General features: G+C 45.5%; 2 protein-coding genes across 4 annotated transcripts; both read right to left on the reverse strand.

Annotated features, from left to right (window-relative positions):
* Positions 1–16,113: 16,113 nt before the first annotated feature.
* LOC101754869 (probable receptor-like protein kinase At5g20050) lies at positions 16,114–18,264 on the reverse strand. Of its 3 annotated transcripts, none has more exons than XR_002677330.1 (2): positions 16,599–18,264; positions 16,114–16,411 (listed from the first exon to the last, which is right to left on the reverse strand). XR_002677330.1 is itself a non-coding variant. In XM_004964457.4 (1 exon), exon 1 carries the CDS (start codon positions 18,155–18,157, stop codon positions 16,793–16,795), a length of 1,365 nt encoding a protein of 454 aa, XP_004964514.1. In that variant the 5' UTR covers positions 18,158–18,264; the 3' UTR covers positions 16,451–16,792. The 3 variants fall into 3 exon arrangements, 1 of the variants encoding a protein (XP_004964514.1); XR_002677331.1 differs by having other exon boundaries at positions 16,114–16,437; XM_004964457.4 differs by lacking the exon at positions 16,114–16,411 and having other exon boundaries at positions 16,451–18,264.
* Positions 18,265–18,915: 651 nt separating this feature from the next.
* LOC101754187 (putative cytochrome c oxidase subunit 5b-like) lies at positions 18,916–21,466 on the reverse strand. Its single transcript, XM_004964456.4, has 6 exons — positions 21,257–21,466; positions 21,097–21,182; positions 20,934–20,984; positions 19,592–19,658; positions 19,334–19,413; positions 18,916–19,251 (listed from the first exon to the last, which is right to left on the reverse strand). The coding sequence occupies exons 1-6, from the start codon at positions 21,387–21,389 to the stop codon at positions 19,186–19,188; spliced, it is 483 nt and encodes a 160-aa protein (XP_004964513.1). The 5' UTR covers positions 21,390–21,466; the 3' UTR covers positions 18,916–19,185.
* Between the last annotated feature and the right edge of the window lie 2,279 nt (positions 21,467–23,745).

Genomic DNA, 23,745 nt, shown 5'->3' on the forward strand with positions numbered 1-23,745 from the left:
TCTTCGTCGTCTACCGCTCCAATTTTCCCAAAAGATAGTTTTTTTACTTGTAAAATAATGTGTTAGTGCAGTTAGCGCGGTGGCAACAGACGTACAGGTGAAGCCGGCAACAGCTGGACGGGCAACAGAGCAAGGTCACGATGTTGGACCAAGAAAGGGAGACAGGCCCAGGAAGGCGAGTTCACGAGTTACCGGCCCAGACTGAGTTTAGCTGTCGGTGGCGTGCTTGTGTGGTGTGCGATAAAAGCGGCGAGAATGAGTGCTGAGGAATCATCTGAAGATTATGTAAAACACTCTGGTGTTCTTCAAGCAAAACCTCTCCGATCTGGACACCTCTTCCTCGTTCTTGCTTCCTGCCTGAATTCCCTGCTTCTCCTTCATTTTCCTGCTATCTTGCTACTAACATCTGGTATCAGAGACACCGATTCCTGGGAAGTGTTTTGCGGCCGCTCTGGAGCCGCTTCCCAGCCACGAGCACTTCACCCGCCATCAACGCCGCCTTGGAGCCATGGATCCCAACACCAAATTGATCCTGGACGAGATGGAGAAGAAGTTTTGCGGCGATGGACTTGAAGTGGGAGAAGAAATTCGATGACCTCGCTCAAGCTAAGGACGAGCGCCTCGGTGCTTTGGAGCACGCTAGTGATGAGCTCATTTCCTGGAAGCCTACAGTGGATGCTGCCATGGATGGCATCAAGCTCAAGCTCAAGTGGCTCAACAAGCAATGGGAACAGTCGATATTGGAGAATGCGGTTGTGGATCCAAGATTGCTGGTCAAGCCCGAGTCGGTTTCCGCGCGCCCATCTACCGGGATTCCCACCGACGGCCCAATTGGGCACCGTGAAGATCTTCATCATCGGGATCAGGGGTTCAGGTCTATGGCAACCTTTCTCCCAATTGGGCAAGCCTGATTCTGGTTATTGGGTGAAACCGGCTTCTAAGGGCCCTCTTCCTTTACCTGCACCACCGATATCATCTGGAGCTGTTAAATAGTCTGTTTTTTATGACAAGCGTTTGGTGCCAGCTGCTCGGTCAGTTGAGGACAAGCTGGCAGCTCTAAGGGCTTTTCGTCGTGCTAAAGGTTTATGTGACAGATGTGCTGAAAAATAGCATCGGGGACATACTTGTGCCACTACTATTCATCTTCAGGCAATGCAAGAGGTCTGGGAGCTGTTTAATGTGGAGGAATTGGATGTTAGGCCTAAGTCAAATCAACATCTTGAAGATCAGCTATTCTTAGCAAATCTAAATATGTATCTGGTGGTGAAGGAAAAAGATCTATGCAATTGATGGGAGTGATGCAAAATGTTTAGGTCCATATTTTGATTGACTCTGGCAGTACTAACTCCCTCATTAGTCAGCAAGCTATTGACAGGATGTCTGGTTTGCATCTCTATCCTGCTCATGTCCAAGTTAAAGTTGCTAATGGAGGTTTCATGTCTTGCTCTTATGCTGTTTTTGAGGTTGAATGAGCTATTCAGGGATGCTTGTTCAAACAACAGCTTAAGATTTTACCTCTGCAATCATATGACGTCATCTTGGGCATGGATTGGCTTGAGAGTTTCAGTCCCATGAAAGTACACTGGCGTCACAAGTGGATGGTTATCCCTTACAATGGCACTTCAGCTGTGTTATAGGGCATTTTGCTAGAATATGCTAAAGAACTCCTTAATCAGATTACTTCAGTTCAAACACAGTCCTCCATTGCACCTGATGTTGAATTTCAAGTGGTTTTCTCTACTCCTACTTCTCTACCTCCTGCCAGAGATTGTGACCATAGCATTCCTCTCATTCCTTGTGCTAGACCTTTTAATATTCGACCCTACAGGTATCCACCTTCTCTCAAAGATGAGATTGAAAGGCAAGTAGCAAACATGATTCAATTGGGCATCATTAGACCTAGTTCTTCAGCCTTTTCCTCCCCAGTGTTGCTTGTTAGGAAGAAGGATGGCACTTTCAAATTTTATGTGGTTTATAGATACTTGAATGCTCTGACTCTTAAGGGTAAATTTCCTATTCCTATCTTTGATCAACTTATGAATGAATTAGCTGGGGCTAGTTGGTTTACTACATTAGATCTCATTTCTGGATATCATCAAGTCAGGTTAAAGCCTGGAGAGGACCTTTCAAACTCACCATGGGCAGTTTGAGTTCTTGGTCATGGCCTTGGTCTCTTTGGTGCTCCTGGTACTTTTCAAGGAGCCATGAACACTACTTTGGCACCTTTGCTTAGGAGGTGTGTCATTGTATTCTTTGATGATATCTTGATTTACAGTAAAACTTTTGAGGAGCATGTGCTTCACTTGAAGGAGGTCTTGACACTCTTGCAGAAGGATCATTGGCATGTGAAGCTGTCTAAGTGTAAATTTGCCCAGAGGGAAATTTCTTACTTGGGTCATGTGATCAGTCAAGCTGGTGTCTCTAATGATATGGCAAAGGTAGAAGCTATTGTGAACTGGCCTGTCCCTACTTCTTTCAAGGAATTGAGGAGTTTCTTGGGTTTGGCTGGATATTATAGAAAATTTGTGAAATATTTTGCTATGATTGCCAAACCTTTAATGAATTGCTGAAGAAGGGCATCATTTTTGTGTGGACACAGGATCAGGAAGTAGCCTTTACTACTTTAAAGCAAGCCTTGAGCTCAACTCCTGTATTGGCCTTGCCTGATTTTACAAAGCAATTTTGCTTGGAGATTGATGCTTGTAAGAATGGTGTGGGGCTGTTCTACTACAAGATGGTCATCCTTTAGCTTTCATCAGTAAACCTTTGGGTGTCAAGACTCAGGGCCTTTCCACTTATGAAAAGGAGTATTTGGTCATTCTAAATGCTATTGAGCAGTGGAGATCCTACTTACTGCATGCATAATTCATCATCTTTACTGACCAGAAAAGTTTGGTTCATTTGAATGAACAAAGACTTAACACACCTTGACAACAGAAGGTGTTTATTAAGTTGCTAGGCATGCAATACAAAATTGTTTACAAGCCAGGCTTCGATAATAGGGTTGTTGATGCCTTATCTAGGAGAGCTCATAATGCTACAGAATGTTTCTCCATCTCTATGTCTACCCCTCAATGGACTCAGGCCATCATGGATGGTTACTATGAGGATCCTGATGCTAAGACCATGATAGCTAAGTTGGTGGTGGATGGTGATTTTGTTCCTGACTTCTCATTCCAGGATGGATTACTCAGGTTTAAAGGAAGAATTTGGTTGGAAAATAATTCTCCAGTTCAGCAAGCTATTATGCAAGCTATGCATAGTTCAGCCATTGGGGGACATTCTGGCTTTCCTGTGACTTATCATCATATTAAACACTTGTTTGCTTGGCCTGTCATGAGGAAAGCTATCCATTCTTTTGTGACTACTTGCTCTGTCTGTCAATAGGCTAAAGCTGAGAGGGTTAAGTATCCTGGACTTTTACAACCACTTCCTATTCCTTCTAGAGCTTGGCAAACTATTAGTATAGATTTTGTGGAAGGTCTTCCACCATTAGGTGGTAAAATTTGTGTTCTAGTTATTGTTGACAAGTTTTCCAAGTTCAGCCACTTTATCCCCATGAAACATCCTTTCACTGCTACTGTTGTGGCCAAACTCTTCATGCAATACATCTATAAGCTTCATGGGATGCCATCAGTTATAATTTCTGACAGAGACAAAATCTTCAACAGTTAGTTTTGGAAAACCTTGTGTGTTCTTGCTGGTGTCACTTTGAGTATGAGTTCAGCATATCACCCTCAATCTGATGGGTAGACTGAGAGGGTGAATCAGTGCATGGAAATATTTTTGAGGTGTTTTGTCAATGCTTGTCCAACTAAATGGGTGGATTGGATTTATTTGGCTGAGTACTGGAATAACTCCAGTTGGCATTCAGCTTTGGGGTTTTCTCCATTTGAAGTCTTGTATGGTTATGCTCCTAAGCATTTTGGCATCGAATCCTTATCTACTTGTCCAGTTCCCACCTTGGATGAATGGTTACAAGACAAGGTTGTGATAACTGAATTGGTTCAGAAGCACCTATCTCGAGCTCAATAGCGTATGAAGCAATAGGCAGACAAGAGCTGTTCAGAGCGTAGTTTTGAGGTTGGTGACATGGTGTATATGAAGCTGCAGCCTTATGTGCAATCTTCTTTAGCACCACGTGCAAACCAGAAGTTGCCCTTTTGTTATTTTGGTCCTTTCAAGATTCTGTCTAGAATTGGTGCAGTCGCTTATAAACTGGAGTTGCCGGCCACTTCTACTATCCATCTTGTCTTTCATTTATCACAGTTGAAGAAAGCTTTGGCTTCATCAGAAGATGTGGCTCAATTGCCTGTTGACCTCGATAGCCTGCAGGTTCCAAAGAAAATCCTTTGTCGTCGCATATGTCTGATGGTGTCTCTTAGGTCTTCATCAAATGGTCTGGTATGCCACAATCTCTTGCTACTTGGGAGGATCTCAAAGCTCTGTTGCAGCGCTTTCCACACGCTCCTGCTTAGGGACAAGCAAGTTTTCTTCAGGGGGAATGTTAGTGCAGTTAGCACGGTGGCAACAGACGGACAGGTGAGGTCGGCAACAGTTGGACGGGCAACAGAGCAAGGTCGCGATGTTGGGCCAAGAAGGGGAGACAGGCCCAGGAAGGCGAGTTCGCGAGTTACCGACCCAAACTGGGTTTAGTTGTCGGTGGCGTGCGTGTGTCGTGTGCGTTAAAAGCAGCGAGAATGAGCACTGAGAAATCATCTGAAGATTATGTAAAACACTCTAGTGTTCTTCAAGCAAAACCTCTCCGATCTAGACACCTCTTGTTCGTTCTTGCTTCCTGCCTAAATTCACTGCTTCTCCTTCATTTCCCCCGCTATCCTGCTGCTAACATAATGGTCTCTCTCTCTCTCCCACTTGTGGCCTGTCCAAAACTCCAAATACGATCGTCGTTGTTATAGTCTACAGTAGTGGAATCTTTTTGGGTTGAAATGTCAACCTGTCGTGTTCAAAGTGTGAAGCATTCGTTGTTGCTGTCTGTCAGAAAATAATTAAGTCGACGTCTTGACATTTGATCTGAGAGACTCTCTCTTCTCCATCTTACTGTTTTATAGTGTTTCTAAACTGATACCCCTTTTGATAGTGACGAATGAAAAGGGAGACTCTGTGATGCACTGGAATGTGTCAAAAACACCCCAAATGGTACGGTGACTCCGTCCTCCGTCTATGTATGATGACCACATGTTTTGTTTTTTTGAAAGGACACATGTATGGGTTGTGATCCGTGTGTAGAGAGGTAGAGAAAGTATGGTTACAACGTTAACAGCGATATAAACGGAAGGTATAGGAAATTGTTTTTTGATGTAACAGAAGGAGCGAGCCCCTACTGATTATAAATAGAAATTAAACAAAGAGTTAAAAAAAAAGGCCAAAGCCGAAAAGGTAGAAAGGGAAGGATTAAAGAAAAACAAACAAAGGAAAAGAAGAGAAAAGAAATGACAACGGAAAACTTGCAATTACAGAGAATTAAGCCAAGCATCCATGGGCTGCCATATAGATTCAAATATTCTGTGTTGGAGTAACCCAAACTCATGGACAAAGGTCTTTTTGCATTTTATAATGCTGGGATCCGCTTCATTAAATATCCAGTCGTTTCTCATTGTCCAGATACTCCACAAGAGTAGGATTATGATTTCCATAGAGAAGGGTTTTGCTAGGCTTTGTTTGATCTGCTTGATGATTCTCAGAATTGATCTTGTGGGTGTAAAACTGATCCCTATTGAGTTCCAGCTTGCTCTTGCAAAGTTACATCTGAAAAAGAGGTGTGCAGTTGTTTCCCTTCTTTGTAGGATGCATAACTCGCAGGAGTATGAATCCAAATTCATATTCTTCCTTCTTAACAGGTCCCTCATGCTTATTCTATCTTTGAAGAGAAGCCAACAGATACCTTATATTTTGTTTGACATTTAGATTTCCAGATCCATCCATATGCCGGGTGTACAATCCTTTGACCCATAAGCTTCTTATATGCCTTTGATGTGAAGAACTCCCCATTTCCCCAGATGTATGACCACTGGTCCTGTTCTGCTCCAGGCCGAATGTTTTCAATGTTGTATTGCAATTGACTCAATTGTGCATAAGCCTGTGATGTTAAAGGTAAGTGAAAGTTCTGTATAAATTGCGGCTTGCTTAGTGCACTTTTGATGGTGATATCTTTGTCCTTGGCAAAGGATAGCAGTTCAGGGTATTCTTGTGATGGTATTTGACCATTCCATAGATCATTCCATAGTAGGGCTGTCCTGCCATCCGCCACCATTACAACTGCTATCCCTTTGTATTTGTCCACTAGCTTCACAATATCCTTCCACCAGAAGGAGCCTTTGTTCTGTTGTCCCGGCAACTTGCCATTCTCATAATAATTATCCCAAACTAGCTTAACCCACGTATGTCTGAATTGTTATAGAATTTATGAAGGAATTTTAGCAGCAGGGCTTCATTGTGTGTACCAATGTTTACCACCCCTAAACCCCCTTGTTTCTTTGATACACATACCATTAGCCAAGCTACTTTTCCAGGCTTCTTAGAGTTTAAATCTCCCTCTCTCCAAAGACAGTGCTTTCTGAACCGATCTAACTCTGTTATGACACCCTTGTGTAGCTTTAGCGTTGCATCATATAACATCCCTGACGAGGAGAAAACTGTGTTCACCATCTCTAATTTTCCTCCTTGGCTCAAAAACATTGAAGTAGACCCTAACCTTTTCTCAATCTTTTGGATTAGAGGCAGGAAATGTTCTACGTTGGGTTTGATTGTTCCAAGAGGCAGACCTAGATAGGTGAATGGCAGAGAGCCCATTTGGCATTGAAAGGTGTTAGCTAGGCTTTGAAGTTTGGAATCTGAAATATTTAAAGGGACCATGATCGACTTGTTGTAGTTCACTCTGAGTCCTGTTGATGCAGCGAAGTTATTAAGCAGAGCCTTGAGATATAGAAGTTGACGTGGGCAGGCTTCCATGATGAGCAAAGTATCATCTGCATATTGGAAAATTGGAAAGTCTTCACCTGCATTCCTGGGTAAAGGTAGGTTTAGGTTTCCTATATTCTTCTCTCTGTTGATAATTGTTTGCAAGAGGTTTGCAGGAGATAAAGGGTCCCCTTGTCTAACCCTTCTTTTGCAATGGAATACTTTTCCTAGTACCCTATTGAGAAATACTGATGAAGTTCCTGACTACAGGATATCCCTTATCCATGAAATCTATCTGTTTCTAAAGCCCTTGTGCTTCATAATTTCCAATATTGCCTGATGCTCAATTTTATCAAAAGCTTTCTCAAAATCTAGTTTTAGGATGACCATTTCTTTTTTGGACGATTTGCATAAGTGTAGATACTCAAAAGCCCATGCTAGGCAGTCATGTATTGTCTTGGACTTGATGAAGCCATACTAGTTTTTGTGAATAAGTCTCATGATTACCTGCTGCAATTTTTGTGTTAGGATTTTGGTGATGAGTTTTATGGTGGAATTGAGGAGGGATATGGGCCTATAATCTCCTACAAACATAGGATATTCTTTTTTGGGCACCAATGTGATGTAAGATGAATTTATGCTCTGTAAGCACAGGTTGCTTTCAAAGAAATCTTCACATAATTTGTAGAAATCTTGTGCGAGAAGATTCCAACTTTTTTTAATGAATTCTCCATTGAATCCATCAGGTCCTGGGGACTTATCATCTGGTAGATCAGCAACTATACTATCAATTTCTTCTTTTGTGAATGGTTCCTGCAGCCAATCTAAGTTTCCATCTTGTTGCAGGATGGTGCTAAGGTCAAAGTACATGTGACTGAATTCAGACCTTCCCATCCTATCTTTGTATTCATTCCATAATAAGGATGCCTTGGCTTCATGATAAAAAAAACTTGGCCATTGCTATCTGTAATTGAGGAGATCAAGTTTGTCCTATGTCTCATGGAGGCATTTGCATGGAAAAACTTGGTACACTCGTCACCCAGTTTAACCCAATTAACTTTCCCTCTTTGCTTCCAATACACTTTCTGCTGATGTAGTAGCTTTTGAAGATGTTCCCCCAATATGCTTCTGAAGTTCCATTCCTGGAGGGATAAATCTCTACTCTCTTCTATCAAGTCTAAGAACTGCAAGATATTTTTGGTGTTTTGTATTGTTTTGGCTAGATTTGGAAGCTATTTTTTCCAAAGATTGAAGACTCTTCGCAGATTTTTGAACTTAGTCGTGATTACTTTTGCAGAATCTATGAGATTGGTGGGGATGCTCCGCCGTGTTGTAGGACCTGAGGGAAGCTGTCATGGTGCAACCAGTAGTTTTCAAATCTAAAGGTTTGAGATTTTGGGACATTCGTTGAGACCATAATGGAGCATGGGGTGTGATCTGAGTTATGTCTAGGGAGACCCTAGCAAACGAATTCGGAAAGGCCGTGGTCCAAGCATTGGAGGTGAAGAACCAATCCAGTCACTGGAGAAGGGGATTAGCTTGCTTATTTGTTCAGGTGAACCTGCAACCTCTTAAAGGCAGTTCTACTAACCTTAGGCTGCTTATGACATTATTGAAGGCCAACATTTCTATGATGTTACCCCCAGGCTTTTGCTATTCTCAGGCTACCTGATAAGGTTAAAGTCCCCCACTATAAGCCATTTATCATCATCTGGTATTGTCATAGTTTTGAACCATTGTAAAAAATCACGCTTTCCTTCAGGGGTACATGGTGCATATATATTAGTTAGGTACCATTCTTGACCTTTTAGTTTGCAACTGAACTGTGCCGTCTGTGCATACTGGTTTTGGTGAACTTCGTTCACAGAGAACTTGGAGCTATTCCAGACAATAATGGATCCTCCCGAAGCTCCTATTGAGGGTAAGAACATGAATTCATTCATAGCAGGTGGACATAATTGTTTAACATACGCTGCATCAAAGAACTTCCTCTTAGTTTCTTGGAGGCACAGAATGTCGCAATTTGATTCAAGAATTTTTGTTTTGATGGCATCCCATTTCCCCTCCGAATTTATGCCTCTGATGTTCCAATATAATATAACCCAAGTCCTTTTGATATTTGTGTGATTCATTGAGAAAGAAAAAATAGAGCCCCGTGACTACTTGGGGGTAACAAAAGCCCGAAATAAATCACAATCCCAAGTCCAGTTGAGGATAGCAAAAGATCGAGAGAAACCACACCCCCATAGCTTGTCGAACTTCTTAAGAAGAACACCAATGCAACTGATAGTATCATGATAATAAGAAGCTTGGAGCAGTTCACACAAAAGGTAATAAAACATATCCACCACCTACTCATATTGTTCATCATTAAAACTGATAACAAAATAATGCAGAAAATATTGATAGTCTCCTTCAGCTCTTGGTCTCCTTCACGGGTTCCTAAGGTTCCTCCTCCATCATCTTATTCTTCCCCTTCGCCCTCTTAGAGGAAATGGCCTTCTTGGTGGAGTTACCATTCCCAATTGTTTGCTGGCTGGGCTTCTTAGAGGATAGAGCTTCTTCGGAGATACTTCCCTAGCTGACCTTGCATCCTTCTTCTCCAACATATTTGAGGATTGTGGTTGACAAGATTGGAGGCATTGCCACACAAGCAAGACGGTTCCTGCTAGCACAAGTGGTGTGTTTAAAACCTTCATTTCGACTCCTTATTCTTGGGCTTCTTCTGGCTTGAGTTTCAACTATTGAGGACACATTCTTACTCTTTTTCTTGCTTGGTTCAGAGAAATCAATCTGCTCATTGGAGGTACTTCCCTGGAGTTCAAGCTTCTGTTGACAGATCATTTCCAATTCTTGTGGACACTGTGTGGGTAAAGCATAGAAAAGACATTCAGGATTCTTGGCACACAACAATAGCAGATCCCAGACTTGCGAGGCCAGAAAGTTCTTGGCCCAATGAAAATGAGTTGGTGATAGCAGCATTTTGGTGAAGAAGGAGGCCCAATCGAATGGAATATTGGCTACCTGTTTAGGGTATCCCACTAGGGAGAAATGCTTGGCACACAACCTGATCACATTTGGGTTATGATATTTGGCACCTTTGTTGGAAGTTTCAGCCCAACCTGGATCAGCCCACGTGCTTGAACCCCTATTAGTGATAGCCACATTAATCTAGATATTTAAGTTATCCATGTCCTGTTGGTCATTGTTTAACTGCTCCTGGATAAGGAAGAGGAATTCTGGCAGAAAGTTTTCCCCCTCTATCGCTGCATCTCTCTGGCCTGCTCCCATAGGGTTACCTTCCTGATTCTGTTGATCTTGAGGATCTTGCTGGCCCACATGAATCTGGTTGTCCTGTGGTAGTATTTCATTTTCAATGTTTAAAGGAGGGTTTTCATTGTTCTGGAGTTGAACTGCCTGCAATGCTAGCACAATCTGCTGGCCACTTGGTGCCTGAAACTAATTGTGTTCTTCTAACTACTGTTGCTCCTGGCCACTATTCTTATCAGAACCCTGCACGCTCTCATCTCCCATGCTAGGAGAGGATGGTAGGGGTGCTGACAAACTGAGCTGAAGGTCTAAATCCACTTGCCCTTCCTCCTGTTGCTCTTGTTTAGGTCCTTCTTGATCATCTGGAATCAGCAATAATTGGTCAAGGTCCATTGGATCCTCATTGAGATTAGGAAGGTGGTCATTCTGTAGAGGATTATTATTTTGTTGTGGGTTGTTAATCTGCTCCTCCTCCTGATGCTGGCCATTGTTGTGTTGGATTTGGGCATTAATGTTGCCAAAACCAGGGTAGATGAAATTATCATCAAAACCCGATGGCGGGATGTCCTCATCCTGTAGTTGTCCACCCAAAAGTGTCTGCTGCATAATCTCCACTTGCACAGTTGTTGACACACCCTCAAAATCATCCCCTTCTAAGAGCACAAAGTAATGAGGTACGTCTTCCAGGTCTGTTACCCGAGCTTTAACTACCACCCTTGCCATAACACTATCTTTCTGCCAGCAGATTAGTCTTCTAAATGACTTAATGGTGTCTCTGATGTCCTCTATGTTACGACTGTCTATGGGGTATCCAATAAGCAACAGCCAACATTCTCTGTTGAAAAGGACCCTTCTTACATTAGAACCTCTATTGTGATTGACAAAGGATAGACTTAATCCCTGCTACCGGTGGGGGCTATGCTGGGCCAACACGTCCCTATTAGTTGCTCGATTAAGACGGACAAAAGCTTGTGTGCGGTGAAAAGGGTAGCGCTGAATCTTCTGGATTCTAAGTTCATACTCTTCTTCTACTAGACCAAAAACTACTGCATGCACATCAGCGAAGGGGACCTCACCTGGGGGAAAGTTGGTGATGGTGATCGCGAGGTCCTCGTTGGCCGGAACAGTTCTTGGGAAGACGACCCTTGCGAACTTTGGCCTTCCCTGAACCAACACCCTTGAGAATCCAGGAAGCATGAGGGGAGCTGGATCGATGTTCAGGAATGCCATGGCTGCCTTAGTGCGGGCTTCTTCATTGTCGTCGCCGTTAACAATGGTGTTTGGGTTTTCTTGGGAGAGTGTGAGTGGAGTGGCCAGAGAGGAAGGGGGTGAATGAAGCCCAAGGGTTGGCGTCTTCTCGAGTGGTACTAACTGCCCATGCCAACTCAAAGAAGGAAGGATAGAAGGGCGTTCCAAATTGATTTGGCCCAAGAGAGGTCTTCGGGCCCAACTGAAACCAATTGCTAGTATCCGACTTTAGCCAGGCGGTTGGCTCAATGCAAGAGGAGAAATTACTGGTGGGAGGGATCGTAAAAGACTGCACAAAGTGTTGGAGGGCAAGAAAAGGTAAGCAGTTTTTACTCCTGTGACCTCTTTGATTACCGAGCCCACAATTGTAACAAGCGTGCTCCAGGTGGTTGGCAGGTGCACAGTGATCCTGGTGAGCAGCAGGTTTAGGCTTAGATATAGGTAGCTTCCACCGTGGACCAGAAAATCTGGGAGCCAGAGATCTCCTTTGACAATCTTCAAACCGACCAGGCTGCTGGTTGCCTAGTCGTTCGAAAACAAAACCACCGGGAGATGAAAGCCTAGAGAAGACTGACCTACGAACTGTGGAAGGAAGATGATAAGCCTTATTGTTAACGGTAGGATCAGATTCCAATCTGGTAGAATTAGCCCCTGTGAATTGATTATTGTGCTTAAGGTTTACCCCTTGAACAGACCCCAGACAAGTGGCATTAGCCCCTGTTAGCGGTGGAGGAGCTGATTTCAGAACATCTGCAAAGGATCTAGAGTTTTTGACCAGCTTATCCGTCACCAGATGGTACTTTGTTGCATCAGAAGAATTGCCATAGGAGGAGACCACCTCCCTGTTCTTTCTAGGATGGACAACTTGCCATTTGAAGGAGGGACCTGAATCCTGCTTGGCGAATATAAGTGCCTCTGATAACCCTTTAGCATTGTGAAGAAAGAACGCCAATTTGAAGGATTCACAAGATATTGGTTTGAGCCCAGATATCAGAAAACCCACTTTGCTGGATGACACAGAAAATGCAAAAACCTGATCTTCCCGCTGCTTTGTCGAGAAGAGATGCGGCTTGCCACCAAGCACTGAGTGCAGGAAGTGCTAACCGTTTCACCTGAAACGATTTCGACTAAAAGATACCAGCAGGTGAAAACCTGATCCTGCTGGCTTCCTATCCACATTTATGTGAAAACCCCAATTATCCAACAAATTCCGACTGAACCATCTGCCCAACTGGTAGTTGAGCATCGAAAGATCCATAGAAAAGGAAGATTAAGCGAGCAAGGGCAGAAGAAGGACAAACCACAGCGTGGAAACCCAAGCAACCTCAATACTTCACCAATTTTGAGGCACCAGGTAGGAGAACTAGGTAATCACTGCTATCTTCAGAAGAACTACCGGAATGGGGCCAAAACTGAGGCTCAGAGGGGTTGGTGGTGCGAGAAGTTTTGGGGCGCGGGTGAGGGTGGCCGGCAGGGCCGGAGTGGCCACCGCCGGGAGGCTGTGGATGCCGGGACCGGGGTGGTCACCGGCGGGGGGAGGGGGGGAGCTCTCGCACCTATCGTCGTTTCGGATTGGAAACCTTAAGGTAGAGGAAAATTAAGCTACAGTCATTTTTAGATCCGGGTAAAATGTATTTGCAGGGATGGATGTAAGATAGAAATAGCGTGTTTGCAGGAGAGATCTCGAGCTTCACCGTACGCTCATGCCTATGCACAAACACAAAGTAATAGATAAACATAAGACATAGGTGGAGCTTTTCTTTCTTATTCCCTAATCATATTTCTATTACAAAATGAAGTGCATGTCTTGTATATACAGATCCCTGTGTGGAGTATAAGTTTTTAGTATGAGCTCACATGTATATGGACTGGACGAAAGTCCGCCTAATTCCATATTTCTCCCGGTCTAAATCGGGCAAGACTTGTATGGAGAATCGTGTTTTTACTACAATAAAATAAAATAAAAGAATAGTAGGGGAAAGGATTATATTATATTACCGGAACTATCAACCAAAACTCAAATTGATTCTTAAAGAACCAAAGCAGCCATTTTAGTCATTCAACTTTCTCACGCTGCTCAATTTTATCCTCTGTCCTAGGTGTCGCGGCGAGGTTAGGCTAACAGGTAGGTGGTCACAATAGACATGGATTTCTCATTGCTTGCAGGTCAGATTTCTTACTACCCCTCTAATATAGAATAGCTGAAGGTTTAGGATGTGTCCAGTTAATTATTTTTCTTAGCATAAGCAATTGCAAACGATTTAATAGCTTAAATATAGGTATGTACATTCACTATACAAAACTCTACTGACGATGCATAACAAATACAGTTTTGTTTAGTATACAATCGTATTTACACATGTATATGTTTCAGAGGAAATAGAGGACATTCAGATGCTCTTTTCCACTGTCACCAATAATAATGAAATCGATTTTAGAACATGTTTACTTTTATTCGGTGAGTAGTTTAAAGTACCAACAATTTCATTGCAAAAGAAATTAGCAACAGTTGTAATTAATCTATGCTGCTGTAGTCTATTCTGCACAATCCAAACTTAGTTTAGTTTGTGCCTTTTATTGTGTCATTACCTGCAGGAAAGAAGTTGCTTTTATCACTGCTAGTTGTGGCGGCCATCCTGACCTTGGAGCATGGTGCTGATGGGGCTGACACCGGTAGCCTGGTCTTGCCCGGCTGCCAAGACAAGTGCGGCAACATCAGCGTTCCCTACCCTTTCGGCCGGCTTCGAGCAAGGCTGCTTCCGGGAACCCTTCCGTGTCTACTGCCAAGACCAAGTGGTGTCTCTCCAGCAAGGCAAGAGGCTTATGGTTTTGGAATTTAATCTGTCCCAGGGCGAGATCCGCATTCAGAAGCGAATAGCAAATAGTTGCGATGACAGCTCCCTAACGGCCGGCTTTCAGTGGATGGTGATGGATGGTGCCATGGTAGCCAACGACATTCCTTATTTCTCGGTTTCCACTGTCAAGAACAAATTCACTGCAATCGGGTGTGCTACCACTGCAGTCATCCAGGACTGGAAGCAGAATAACAATTACACCAGCGGATGTGTATCATTCTGTAATGAGGACAGTATCGAAAATAGCACAGAATGCAATGGCATGGGATGTTGTCAGACTTCTATTCCAGGTAATCTTAGGTCTTACCAGCCATCATTCTTAAGAATAGGCGGTGTGGATTACTCTGCAGTCCGAAAGTTCAGCCCATGCAGCTATGCTTTTGTTGTCGAGCAGAATTGGTTCAAATTCAATGCCTCCTATGCCAAATCTAGAGAGTATGGAGAAATGTATGGAGTTCACGGTCGTGGGGTCCCGTTGGTGCTCGATTGGGGCGTAGGTAATCAAACTTGCGATGAAGCAAAAGTGAACAAATCATCATATGCATGCGCCGCCACGAACAGCGAATGCATGCCCGCACGCAATGGCCTAGGGTATCTCTGCCATTGTTCTTCAGGTTATGATGGCAATCCTTATCTAGACAGTGGCTGCCAAGGTCAGCATGCATCTCCAAATACCAAATTTACATCTCTCAACTTGAAAGTTACAAATTTCAATCACTTCTTTTTTATTCCCCTATCTTGTTTCATGGGCAGATATCAAAGAGTGCGACAATCCATCATTGTATCCTTGCAAAGGTGGCCACTGTCGTAACACAAATGGAAGCTACACTTGTTCATGCCCATCAGGAACTCAGAGCAAAGATCCAAAGAACATACCCTGCACTGCAACCATAGGTATATTTTGCACATTCGTTTTTTCTATGTTGTGCATAAGTTGTGTATGGAATAATAAACTTTTCATGGGGAAGGCGCATGCAAAGTCTTGCAACGGCTTTGCAGGTAAAGAAAGTGTAATTGAAATAGATATGCACAATCCAATGTACATTTAAACTTTTAATAATATTGTTTAGGTATGCCATGCGAGAAACAAAAAAGGCATCCATCACTAGTGATGCTTTTTATTTAACTATACTGGTTTTTTGTTTAGAACATGCTGTCCCAGCCCTGAAAGAAAGCCATGTACTAGGACAAAAGGCCCCTGAACACGGTTGACAGGCTGACCTTTTCCAAATGAATATATAACCTGTGATCCCTCATGCACTTACGTACACAGACTGCATCTTAATATATTTGGCGATCACTGCTACTGTGAGGACGTTGGTTATGTTGCATGGACCCATTGGCAGTTCAATGTACATTTAATATAAGCTCATGAATTCGAAAAGAAAACTCAAACCAACAGTTCAACAATTAGAGAGGGAACAAGCAATCATAGTCTTTCCATGCTAATCTACATTAACCGGTAACCACCGTCAACAGCTATAGAGGGAGCTAGCCTGGAAATGATGACAATATTGGTTTCTATTTTGTTAGACAGACAGGAACATGTCTTCCAACTCTAAAAATTAAATAAATGAAGACATAAATTAGAATTGCAGTTTATTATTTTGTTTAAATGTTTTCTGTATGCTTACCTGAATTTTTGTTATTGGCAAGTGGTAGTGAAAATATCCATAAACTTTCAGGTTTAACCATCGGCCATTGGAGTTGGTAGCGCAGCAGGCTTTATAAGTTCTGTTACTTTTGCAATATTCCTTACCAAAATGTTCAAGCGTAGGAGGACAAGAAAACAAAAGTTTTTCGATCTGAATCGTGGGCAACTAGTGAAACAATTGGTATCCCAAAGGGCAGATATTGGAGAAAGGATGATCATAACATTGGATGAACTTGAAAAGGCAACAAACAACTTTACAAGGTTGAGGATTGCAGCCGAAATTGCTAGTGCACTTATCCTATCTTCACTCATCAGTTTCAATCCCAATAATTCATAGAGATATCAAGCCCAGCAACATACTTCTTGACGATAATCTCACATCCAAGGTATCAGACTTTGGAGCTTCAAGGTACATCCCGATTGAGAAATCATGGCTAACAACAATGGTCTGCCTGCATTTTCCCTGTCATGCCAATTCATTCTCAAATACTGTGACAATGAATTAATGTGGTTACCAATGTTACAAGTGACATGAAAAAGAAAAGAAACAAAGAATCGAAATCATATTTGACGTTTAAAAAATCAAAAGAAGATACTGAATCAAATTTGAAAGTATTCCAGTTTCAACTACTGAACCAACACCTGCTGACCTGCATCTCAATCTTCAGAGGCAGGCATCGATGCAACCGAGCTGAAGACAGAATCTGCACCTTCGTTTGGAGCATCAATGATGAGACCCTGTACAGTCTGTCAGACTGTCGCCACTCACGAAACCATCATGAACTCCTCAGATGTTGGAGCATCCTGGCGTGCGGATCGGCTGATCGCTACGCGATGCCGCGCGCTACCGCCCGGACAGGTAGGAGAGCGCGAACGAATCGCTCATGCTCACCACCGACGACGCCGTCCCGGCCGATCCCGGCGGCAGCGCGGGCAGCCCGAACGGGCCACCGCCGCCGCCGCGGTGCGCGTGCGCGGCGGGGTCGAGGGCGAGTAGGTTGACGATGATCATGTCCGACGGCGGCGGCGGCTCCACGGAAGCTCCTCCCCTGGCCTCCAGCATCTCCACGACGCGCGCCATCGCCGGCCGCGCGCCGGCCTTCTCCTGCGTGCACCACAGCGCCACGTGCGCGAGCCGCCGCACCGCCGCCTCGTCCACCGACGACGGTACGAGCTGCCGGTCCAGCACCTCCATCACGCGCCCCTCCCGGACCTTGTCGGCGACGAGCTTCGGGAAGTAGGACCACCGCCGGGACCCCCCCGGGCCGGGCTCCGCCTGCAGGTTCCGCCGCCCGCCGAGCATCTCCATCAGCACCATCCCGTAGCTGTACACGTCGGACTTCTCCGTCACGCCGGCGCCCAGCAGCCACTCCGGCGCCAGGTACCCCGTCGTGCCGCGCACCGTCGTCACCACCCGGCTCTGCTCCTTCCCCATCAGCGCCGACAGCCCGAAGTCGGAGAGCATCCCCCGGAGGCGGTCGTCGAGGAGGATGTTCTCCGGCTTCACGTCCAGGTGCACCACCTTGGCGCGGCAGTCGTGGTGCAGGTACGCCAGCGCCTTCGCCACGTCGACGGCGACCTGGTACCGCTGCAGCCACGTCAGGCACCGCCCGCCGCCGCCGCCACCGTGCTGCGGGAAGATCCACTTGTCGAGGGACCCGTTCTCCATGAACTCGTAGACGAGGAAGCGCGGGCCGTTCCGGACGAGGCAGAAGCCGAGGAGGCGGACGAGGCTCACGTGCTGCACGCTGCCGATCGCCGACACCTCCGACCGGAACTCCTTGTCCACGTGCGGCGACCCGTCGATCCGCTTCACCGCCACGGCCGTGCCGTCGTCGAGGATACCCTTGAACACCGTCCCCGACGAGCCCCGCCCGATCACGCACTGGAAGTCGTCCGTCGCCGCCGCCAGCGCCTCCAGCGAGAACCGGCTGGGCAGCCCGGCGACCTTGCGGAAGAAGCTGTACTCCACGCGCACCGACACCTCCGCGCCGCCGCCGTCCATCGCCGGCCGCCGCGCCATGCGCTCGGCCCGCCCCTGGTGGCACAGCAGCGCCGCTACGGTGCCCGCCAGCACGGCCGACAGGATGACCGCCGTCGAGAGGTAGAAGGGCCGAGACAGGCGGAAGCAGAGGAACAGGGAGAGCTCGAGGGCCGCCAGCACGACGGCCGCCACGCCGGCGAGGATCTTGGCCGTCTTGCCCTCCATCGATCACGCCAACGCCATCACTTCACCGCCCGGCGGCGGCGACGCCGCTCAGCTTCACCAGTTCACCACTCGCTCTGACTTGGCGTTCTTGCACTTCGTCGTCGCTATCCGAGCTAGTTTTGACGCGATGCTTGGTAAATATACACATGGGAGATGAGAGAGATGACATGCAACTCTTTTGACGAATTTAACGACAGCGATGTCTCAACCAATCCTTGAGGTTTGGTTCTTAACAGTGGCTGTGTCGCAATATTCTGACTTGATCAGAGAAAGGATACGGTAGGTAGGGGGAGAACTGGAGAACGGTTCAGATGAACAAATGGATCAAATGGCAATGCAGTGCAGATGGTATCCCTGTCATGTCGAATTCGACATAAATTTCATGTGCAGTGAAGAAACCATCACTTGAATGGTCAAACTGAGGAAAGAGCACACTGATTCAACGGCTCGGGTGACATCAGTGTGTAGTGGATTTGTGTGGTGTCGGTGTCTCGGTGTCTGTACTTTGGCCAAATCCAAAGTTGAATGTTTCGTCCATAACGGTTCAGCATTTAAGCAACATCAGTGATTCAGCCACGTTGGCATTTGGAAACTATAGGAGAAACAATGTTATCTTGACTGTTTCGTTGAAGCCTCTGCTTATCTGATAAATTCTCAGAGACAGCAACTGCAATTTCAGCAGACCAAGGTGTGAGCAGTATTCACTATTCAGACAACAAATCTTCCATCAGCGGATTTGTAAAGGCGAACGGGGAACATAGAATCAACCAGACAAATATGCTTTTTTTTATCTTGATTCAGCACAACATCTGATTGAATAGCAAAAGTACATTGTTGCGTAACGAATTCCATTATTTGTATAGCCGAGTTTCTTAAGTGATTACTCCAGCTTCCAAGCTATGGGATAATCAGGTTGACATGGTCTACTGAACTCTATAAGGCCCAAAGGCTGAAGTTTTCCACAGCTTCACAACGCTGCGACAAAAACTGTATCAGGCACCCCATTTATTGCCATGTCCTACAGAACCTTACTGATGGTGGTCGTCGTCGTCATCATGTCCATCAGGTGATCCTCCTTCTCCAATCACATTAAGCTGCAGAGATAAAGATGGAAGCTTGTAACTCAGCAAACGTTTGCTCTTGGAATGCAAGGACCTTATCAGGAAACCAACGTACCGTGAAATATTGAGTACAGACCGGGCATTCATGTGGCTTGCCTCTCTCCAACCAAAACCACACCACATCATGCTCATCTTCTGCAGAAGGTCAATAACAATTGCAGTATAGGCCAATTAGATAACTGAAGGGTTCATGAATGTTTCTAAATAATTCATTTTTTATCTAGATAAGATACAGGTGAGGATTTGAATTCTGGAACCCTCTTGGTTGAAACTTGAAAGACTCAAGGGATATTTAGCATCAGCAGTAGTGTACCTCCTTCACCGCCAGGACAACCAACAATCCTTTTGTTGTAGTATGACTGAATCACAGCAGGAGCTTCCTATTCAAGGAACAACATAGACAGATATCAGTTTAGCTGAACACTTAAACCACACAAGAATCAAACAAATCTAACTAAAAAATTATGCAAATGACACATGTAAGCAAAACCACAATTCATATAGCACACTACCAAGTGATTCACTGAATTCCCAACTGATGTCAGTCAAAAGACAAAGTCATGACAACAATAAACACAAAGAAGAATCAGTCATACAAAGACCATCTACGCAGCGCGTTACGGAAATTCAGGATAGCCTACATTAGAGTCTAAGAAATACAAAAGACAGTCATCTAAGAAACGGCAGATTCCACTTCAAGAACAGAGTGACTTCTATTGAGTCTTCCATAACGAACAGGAAAGCGTCATGGATTGTTGAACTAGAGCTCTTCACTACAGTCTACAGCAATGCTTATTTGGACAGGGAAGACACTGAAGAAACATATGTAACCTTGAGCCATAGAGTTTTTCAAATGAAACTACAGTTGCATGATAAAGTCTTAAATTGAATTCTGAAACAACACCAGAAAGATAAACAGCAGTAAACAGAACAAGAATCACAAGATAATCCAATCAAATAGCAAAATCAAGATGCCTGTAGGTATTGAAATTCAATAGGTGTTCCATAATTGGTGCTTAGAAATTAGTATGCTAAAGAAAACCTGAAAAGTAGATTTAACATGCTAATACAATTGATCTACTAAAGTTAGAGCAAATTCAAAATGATAAAAGCTTCCTTTTTTGAAAATGCATTTGATGAAAGTGTGTGAGCCAACACTATTATATGCCGCAAAGAATGACCACAAGCTACAAACTTATATAGGCCCAGAAAGTCCAAACAGAACTGGATAGTTTAAACTTAAGAACAATTCATTGGTCTCATAATTACTGCCAGAAATCTTCCACAACTCAAGAAAAAAACACCCAATGGTGGAGATCAAATCCATCTACATATGTGAGTTGTGACACATTGCCCTGAATAAAGTAAAGAAGACCAGTGATTGGTCAGCTCTTATCCCAACATCTGAAAATATACTCTGTATCTTCACCTATTCCACGGAATATGTTCAAACAAGCATCTCATCTCACGCGGACAAACAAATTAATCTAAACGAACACATATCACATCCGCAACCGCAAGTCAGATGATTGCACATTGACATTTCAACACATGTTCACAAGTCACAACCCCATCCAAAGCAACCGATTCAGTGGTCCCAGTTGCTCACGCATCAAAGGGAATGTAGAAGAAGGTATTAGACGGAAAGCCCTCACCTTGGTGCCAAAGGGACCGACGGGGGCGTCCATGTCGAATCTCTTCTTTCCCTGTACAGAAAAAAAAAACAAATCCAACAAAATTTAATATTTTTTACCAACATATGACCTGTAATAAGAAATGAAGCGGCTGCAACCGGGCAAAGCGGCCGTGCGGGGAGACCTGGAGCTCGGCCTCGATCTCCTCGCGCTCGAGCCCCGTAGCGATCGGCATCACGTCCTCAACCCTAGTCCTCGTCCGGGCCGCATCTGAAGAAAAACGCAGCCTTGCCATCAAATCGGGGCTACGGCCTGAGCTTGTGAGAAACGGGAAGGGTCGTTACCGAGAGTGGAGAAGAAAAGGGGCGCCGGAGTACGGCGGAGACCAGGCACGGTGGCAGCGGAGACCGCCGGGGATCGGGGGAGCAGGGCGGAGCGGTGGTGGCGGAGGAGGAGGGAGGTGGCGCGCTTCCACATGGCGGCCGGTGAAGGCAGCGGCGGCACGAGCGGACGGTGGAGAGAAGATGGAGAGGGTCCCTACAAAACAAGAAAAGGCTCCTGCCAATTTAGGATATTTAATTATTTGCCGTTGAGAAACCACTTTTAAAATGACACCGGCATATTTGCCGCCGGAGAGACGTTTTACTAACAACAAAATTGCCAATTTTGCTGACGTGTCAAGCCACGTCCTCACGCCAGGGTGGATTAAGCATGACAAATGACCATAATACCCCTGCATTTCTTCTCCAAGCGTGGGTGCTTTTCCTCTCTTCCTCCCTCTCTATCTTTGACTGGTGGGACCCACCCTCTTCTTCCACCTCAAGGTGAAGCTCAACAAGACCAGGAGCACGTGCAGTGATGACCTCCAATGGCAGGTCCCAGGCGCCGGAGCATCGCAATATCTTGGCAGGCGCGGAGGCCCCCCGAAGGTGCGGCCCCAGGCTTCCCCGTTGCCGGCCCCAACCCTATCGACGTACCTGGAGCTGCCACCGCCGCACCCCGCCGGCGCGGCCGCCCGCCCAAGCCGCGGTACCTACACACGCCGCCCAAGATCCCACACCCGCGCGCCCGCCCGCGCACGACCCCCCGCTCCGTGACGAGGGTGAAGGCACTCTTCGCGACCCACTCTCTGTCTCGCCGGCGCCGCCGTCCCGAAACTACTTGATCTCCGCCGCAAACCCGCCTCCTGCACTAGCACTACCTGGCTGACCCACCGGCACACTGGCAATCTCCATGAAGGTGTCGATCAAGTTCCGCGACGACGACTGGCCGCTGATGCAGGCCAAGGTCCCGATCGGCGTGCTCGGGCTACCGTTCCAGTCGGGGCTCACAGCAGGGGGCAACCCGCGGGAGCTCCGCTTAAAGTGGGGGGTGTGCTGTCCCTATTGGGCTGGACCCTTCCCCATAAGCCCTCACGGTCGGGGCATAAGCGCCCTTCTTCGACCGCTCCACGGCCTTCGCGTCGAGCCCATCGCTCCGCCTCTCGTACCGCCCCAACAAACCTGGCCTCCCCTTCGTGCTCACCGTCCGCACGGGGCTCGGCCCGCTCGGCTCCCTAGCGCACGAGCCCTTCGCACTCACCGCCGAGTTCAACCTCCTCTCCCCCAACCTTTCCACGCCGGCCTTCTTCCTCCAGCTTCAGCCCCACCTCGGCGACTTCTCGCTTTCCCACACGTTCCGCTCCCCTGCCGCCGCCGCCTCCCCGACGCCCCGTAAGGTCAGGGAGGCGGCTCCCGACGGTGACGGCCTCGGCCACGAGCGAGAGTTCGTGTACAAGTTATCGTTCTCGTTCACCGGGAGCGGGCTCGCGGCGGACGTGGCAGCAGTGGGGACGAAGAAGAGGGTGACGAGGGGTATTATGATCATTTGCCATGCTCAATCCACCTTGGCGCGTGGACGTGGCTTGACACGTCAGCAAAAATGACAAATATGTTAGTAAAACTTCTCTCTGGTGGCAAATACGTAGGTGTCATTCTAAAAGTGGCTTCTTAAGGAGTGTCATTTCTAAGGATGGTAAATAATTAAGTATCCCACCAACTTGGGTGTTTGACTGTTTTCGGCCTATAGACCGGTATACGGGCCCGACGCCCCGACTTGGGTTGGTTGTAAAATTTTACAAATTGAAACAAAGTTCATATAAAATTCCTAAAAATGTGTAACTAATTTGAACTACTCGAAAACAGCAATTATATGCACTCACTTTGCACTATTGTTAAATCTAAGAATTGTTTTTTTTGACAAAATATAGCAATTGATGACTGGGCTTGAAAATGACTAAAACATTCTACAAACAAGTGGGCTGATGTCGATGCTGAGGTTTCGTGCTTAACTCAAAATAACACCATAGGATGGCATATGGTTCTTGCCAAAGACGGTGAATCCACCAAATTGTGATGTTTGTAAGCATTAAATTACTTGATTAATATATGCCCCCTTTTTAAAAAAGAAATACCATGGGATTTGAAAAAAGCATTTGTTTATTGCATACATTGTCAAAATTGCTATCATGCTGTACCAACTACTTTCATACGAATAGCAATTATGCATTTTTTACACTAATGAAATTCAAATAAGATACAAGAAAAATTGAAGCAAATAACTTTTTTCCCTTTTTTCTAAGGATGGGACATGATAAGTACCAAACATTATGAAATGAGCTTATAGTTTTTTTTTACCGAAGTCAGCCCTAAACTATTTTTTATTTTTATTTCAGACCAAAGTACCATCCAACAAGCATGAGTACGACTCTCTATCAGAGCGAATTAACAAATGAGCTTATAGTATTACCTAGTAAAAGAAAAAAAAACTCAATAGGTAACTCTATCTACATTGT

The sequence above is a fragment of the Setaria italica genome, chromosome IV (assembly GCF_000263155.2).
Source record: "Setaria italica strain Yugu1 chromosome IV, Setaria_italica_v2.0, whole genome shotgun sequence".
NCBI lineage: Eukaryota > Viridiplantae > Streptophyta > Magnoliopsida > Poales > Poaceae > Setaria > Setaria italica.